This window comes from Chrysochloris asiatica, unplaced genomic scaffold (genome assembly GCF_000296735.1).
Source record: "Chrysochloris asiatica unplaced genomic scaffold, ChrAsi1.0 scaffold00037, whole genome shotgun sequence".
In the NCBI taxonomy this organism is placed as follows: Eukaryota; Metazoa; Chordata; class Mammalia; order Afrosoricida; family Chrysochloridae; genus Chrysochloris; species Chrysochloris asiatica.
This window is the reverse complement of record NW_006408555.1, coordinates 22,233,568-22,239,289: the sequence shown is the minus strand read 5'-3', so window position 1 is coordinate 22,239,289 and position 5,722 is coordinate 22,233,568. Positions and strand designations below refer to the sequence as shown.

Below are 5,722 nucleotides of genomic sequence, written 5' to 3'. Positions count from 1 at the left end.
TCCGTCTCACTGAAGGCATCCTCCTCTTGTTTGTTGACTATCCACTAGGCCCAGCTTGATGCCCTTTTCTTTATTTTAGAAATGAGAAAATAGCATTAGGCTATATGCCAGGTGGAGTCCTGGTGAGGTGCTGTAGGATAAGTATTGAGCTGCTTAACACAAAGTTAGCGGTTCAAACCCATCCACTGCTCCTTGAAACCCTGTACAGGGTCACTAGGAGTCAGACCGACTTGGGCAGCACTTAACAACAACATCAATTTAGGATTAGGGATGGGCTGCTAACCGCGAGGTTGGCAGTTCAAACCCAATACTAGCTGCTCTGAGGGAGAAAGATGAGACTGTGCTTCTGTAAAGATTCACAGTCTCAGAAGACTTGAGCAGTTATCCTCTGTCCTGTGGGGTCACCGAGTCAGAATCAACTGGATGGTTCTGGGTATAGGCCACGTATTATTGTAATAAGTATGGCACTGGGCAAATCTGCTACAAAAGTTTGCTTTAAAGTGTTAAAGAGCAAAGATGTTCCTTTGAGGATGAGGTGTACCTGACCCAATCTATTTTCAATCACCTCATATGCATGTGAAAGTTGGGCCATGAGTAAGAAGACAGGAGAAGAATAAATGCATTTGAATTATGATGATGGCAAGAATATTGAAAGTACTGTGAACTGCCAGAAGAACCAACAAGTCTGTATGGAAGAAGTACAGCTAGAATGCTCTTTCGAAACACAGATGGTGACATGAGACTTTGTGTCTTGTCCTTTGGACATGTTATCGGAAGAAGGACATCATGCTTGGTAAAGTGGAAGGTCAGAGAAAAAGAGGAAGTCCCCCAAGAAGATGGGTTGACACAGTGACAACAACAAATGGCTCAAACATAACAATTGTGAGGACAATGCAGGTCCACACAGTGTTGTGTTCTGTTGTGCAGAGGGTCACTATGGGTCAGAACCAACTCAATAGCACCTAACAATAACAGCAGTTGTAACAAGCGATTCACATACATTTGCATATATTCCTTTACTCCTCTATAAAACTGTGTGAATTGTCACCTAACTACAGATGAAGAAACAGAAACAGAAAGGGTAAGGGACTCGCCCAGGGTCACAAAACTAGTACATGGCCTCTGAGTTCTAACTCAGGCTGTCTGATTTCAGAGTCCCACCCTTGTCTGCATACTAGATCACATTGAGCGCTAGCCATGGGCTAGTGCATTATGTGCACCTCTGGAGTTTTTGTGGGTGCTAACCAAAAGGTTGGAGATTGGAGTTTACCTCAGAAGGAAGATCTGAGGATCCACTTCTGGACAAAAACTCAACCCTTGAAAGCCCTATGAAGCACTGTTTTACTCTGACACACCTGTTATTGTCAGTGTCTATGCACCAGTAATTTATATACATATAAAAAGTTCATTGAAAATTCCATTCTTTTTTAATTTGCATTTTCTGTGAACATTTTGAAACCTTACAGGATGGAGAGATGGCCTCAATGATGAGAAGGTGGAGGCACAGTGAGCTTGATCATCTTGTCCACACGCTCACAGCTGCTTAAGTGTCAGAGTCTCAGTTTTCTAATCGGGTTTCTCTTTTGCCACAGAACCTGAAAACGGCCAACAACGACCCCACGGCTCCACCCTACGACTCCCTGTTAGTGTTTGACTATGAAGGCAGTGGCTCTGATGCCGCCTCCCTGAGCTCCCTCACCTCCTCAGCCTCTGACCAGGACCAGGATTACAATTACCTGAATGAGTGGGGCAGCCGCTTCAAGAAGCTGGCGGACATGTACGGGGGTGGCGAGGACGACTAGGCTGCCCTGCTACTAGGAGGGTCAGGAACTAAACCTCAGGCCACAGCAACCTCCTCCAAGGGGTCCCGGGTCCCCCTTCAGCCACGGACTTTGGAGCTTGTCAAGAAGTGGCCTTAGCAACTAGGAAGGGTGAGTTGGGTGAGTTTGCCTATAAGGGAGCTAGTGTCTAACCTTTCAGGAGGGAGGAGTGCGGGCAGGTTGACCAGAACACTGAAAACCTCTCAGCCTAGGTCAGGGTTGTCCTGGAGGTCGAATTTCTTAGGGTTTCTCTCATGCCATAAAATGCTCAGCCCTGTATCTTGGGCAGGCTCCGGCCCCCTGTGATGACTTTCTCTGAAACAGACCCTTCTCCTCACAAAGAGACCTCCTCTTGCACCCTGATTTCATTTTTTTTTTTTTAAATACTAATTTTGAAAAGTTAGAGGCAGGTCCTCAGCCATCCCCTTGGGTCCCTAGAAACCCAGCCCAAAGCTTCTAGGCCCACTTCTGGAATCCCTGCCTCCCTCTCTGATCCCCAACCCCCAGGCCTCCCATTTCACTTGGATCCCTGTGATTTTCTACTGAGCGTGTTTGGGTTGCCCTTTTTTTTAAAAAACTTTCCCTGTTGTGTGTAGATGAAGGGTGATGAGAATCGTCTAAATGTATCCAAACTTTTTTTATTAAAGGAACTTTTACCAGAGGTGCCAGGAGAGTGAACTCTTTATGATAGCTTTATTAAGATGGAATTTATACACCATCCAATTCACACATTTAAAATACATAGTGCAGTGGTTTGGGGTATTTTCAGCATTATACAAGGGAGGTGGGCCTTTTTAATCTGCACACTTTTCCTGTTCCTCCCAATGGCAGAGGAAACTCAAGATGTGCTAACCTCAGCATGATGACCCTGATTAATGTCACTGAACTGTACATATGAAGGTTGTTGAGGTGTCAAATGCCTTGTTATATAATTATCATACACACACACACACACACATATTTTATATATATATATATATATGGAGCTCTGGTAGCGTAGTGGTTACGAATCGGGCTGTGAACCTTAAGGTCAGTGGTTCAAACCTACCAGCTGCTCCACGGGAGAAAGATGAGGCTTTCTACTCCCGCAAAGATTTACACCCTTGGAAACCCTGAACAGGGTCGCTATGGGTCGGAACTGACTCAACGGCACTTAACAATATATATATACACACACACACACACATATATACACACACACATATATATATACACACACAGAGACCAGATGGGGCCAGTGCAGTGTGGGATATATGCTTTCTGCCTGTGTCCCGATAAATTCAGAGCTGTTTTTCTACGTGAGAACACAAGATAGCAGCAGGTGAAGTCTTTTCTGGAATAGTGAGTGGCTGCTTGCCCTGTGATGCAGTATGTGAACAATCCCTCTATGTGGTGGGATCTGTGTCAAAAGACAGGGGCTGGGCACGATCTGGTGTTGCTGAGTGGTACAAATGATTAACACACTCAGGTGCTAATTGCTTTAAAAGTCGGTTGGTGGGTTGAGTCTACACAGCGGTACCTCAGAAGAAAGGTCTGGTGATCTGCTGTTGAGCTGTCACAGCCACTGAAAATCTAATGGAATGCATTTCTATCTTGACACACATGGGGTGGCCCTGACTCCGAATCAATTCAGGGGTAACTGGTTTGGGTTTCTTATGTTGGGAAGAACTGGCTCTGATACTTCTGAGCAAGTCACTTAACTTCGAGATGTTTCACATTCTTTACAGAATGTAGAGATACAGTGTCTGGTGCATGATGAGTGCTTTGTGTTAGTTAGGAACAGCTGCCGTTTATCAGTACTTTTTAGGGCCAGAAGCTATAGGTTAAGCACTGGACCACAAGGTCTGTTTGAACTGCAGTGTCAGTGATTCAAACTCACCAGCCGCCCTTGGATACCTTGTACAGGGTCACTGTGAGTCAGAACGGACTCAATTGCACTTAACAGCAACAGCACTTAGATTATTTCCTTTAAGCAAATCCTCACATTGGTCCTCAGAGCAGTTTCTTCCTCTAAAGTAGGGGTGGGAAATGTCTGGCCCACAGGCCTCATAAAGCCCAAGAAATCATTTGATCTGACCCTGCCAAGGCAGCCACAGGTCCAGTCATGACATTAAGGAAAAGTTAATTAGCTGTTTGATCAAATACAGCATGTTAATTTTTAATTTGGTAATTTTGTATGGCCTGCAATATTATACATTTTGGCAGAAAAAAGTTTCCTCCACCCCTGCTCTAAAGAATGGCCTCATTGTGTTTTAAATCACACCTGATCATCATCAAAATAGAGCAAAACAAAATTAGGGAGCTCACCCAGGATGTCAGTAACACAGAAGCAGGGCTCCAAACCAGTTCAATCCCCTGCTGAGAATTTGCTTTTTCCACCCCAGACATACTGAATTGATCTACATTTTAACCAGGTGATTCTTATCGATTACCTACTGTGCATGATACATAGATCCTTTATGTACACATAAGAATCCCCTGTGGATCTGGTTAAAATGTAGATTCCAGGGGTCGAGACAATGTAAACCCATTTGAAGCCCTGCACTGACCGTTCCTAATACCACCAAGGTCTGTACACAGGAATAAGAATGAAGAGGCCACAGTGCTAAGAATGGAGGAGCCAGGCGTTCCGTGTGATCGCAGTCCTCCAGCATCATGTCTCACCTGCCCATGAAACTCCCACGCAAGAAGACGGAGAAGCAGAACCTGAAGTTGAGGCAGCAAACTGGTTCTCAGGCTACAGAGGGTGTGGTGTGTGCCTATCAGAAGCCCAAAATGGAAATGTGCCTGAAGAAACACTGGGAGGTGGGAAAGATAAAAAAAATTCCCTGAAGCAGTTTATAAATGTAGGATTGTCAGGAGCTCAAGATGGAGATATATCTAAAAAAGCATTGGGAAATATAAACATTTTTAAAGCCCCCAAGAAATCTGCCATTTTGGCCAATGGGGAAGCAATTAACACAGCTTCCCAATTCAGAACTAAAAGAGAAAAATGCGAATATCCTGGGCCTGATGCAAAAAAAAGTTAAAACTGAAGGCAAAGAGGAATCTGAAGAGGGTGGTGTCGCTCCTACAGAAGCAGAAATGAGAGTGGAGAAGCCAGATGGTGAGGAAGATGACAGTGAAGTGCCCAGCCTGCCCATGGGGCCGACAGGAGGATTCTTCATTTACTTCTCTACGTAATCTTGGGCTTTACAAACATGACAGAAATTCAGCATAAAAGTATCCGACCACTTGTAGTAGGCAAGGATCTTCTAGAGCAAAAACAGGTAAAACACTGGCATTTCTCATCCCTGCAGTTGAACTTACTGTTAAGTTAACATTGATGCTAAGGAATGGAACAGAAGTCCTTATTCTCTTACCTCCTAGAGAACTGGCCATTAAGACTTTTGATGTTCTTAGGAGCTCGTGAGATGTTCTTAGGAGCTCGTGACGTACCAGATGCACAAGTGTGGCTTTGTCATGGGGGCCAGTAAAAGAGCTGCTGAAACACAGAAACTTGCTAATGGAATCAACATCATTGTGGCCACACCAGGCCGCCACCTGGACCATATGCAAAATAACCCAGGCTTCATGTATAAAAAAATCTATAGTGTTTGGTTAGTGATGAGGCTGATCGAATCTTGAATGTTGGATTTGAAGAGGAATTAAAGCAAATTGTTAAACTTCTGCCAGTATGCAGACATACCATGCTTTTTCCTGCCACACAAACTCGCAAAGTGGAAGACCTAGTGAGGATTTCTCTGAAAAAGATGATGATAAAACCAGTGCAACAGTGGATGGTCTTGAGCAGGGATGTTGCTTGTGCCTCTGAAAAGAGATTCCATCTGCTCTTTACAATCCTTAAGAAAAACTGAAAGAAGAAACTAATGGTGTTCTTATTTTTTTTATTGTAATTTAAG

General features: G+C 44.2%; 1 protein-coding gene and 1 pseudogene across 1 annotated transcript in view; both read left to right on the top strand.

The window, feature by feature from the left end:
• Positions 1 to 1,802, top strand: part of CDH3 (cadherin 3, type 1, P-cadherin (placental)) — a 55,214-nt gene extending 53,412 nt beyond the window's left edge. Inside the window, exon 17 of the mRNA XM_006860219.1 lies at positions 1,593 to 1,802. Within this exon, the coding sequence (XP_006860281.1) occupies positions 1,593 to 1,802 (210 nt within the window). The remainder of the gene's footprint in view (positions 1 to 1,592) is intronic.
• Positions 1,803 to 4,475: 2,673 nt separating this feature from the next.
• LOC102821906 lies at positions 4,476 to 5,716 on the top strand (annotated as a pseudogene).
• The last annotated feature ends 6 nt before the right edge of the window (positions 5,717 to 5,722 follow it).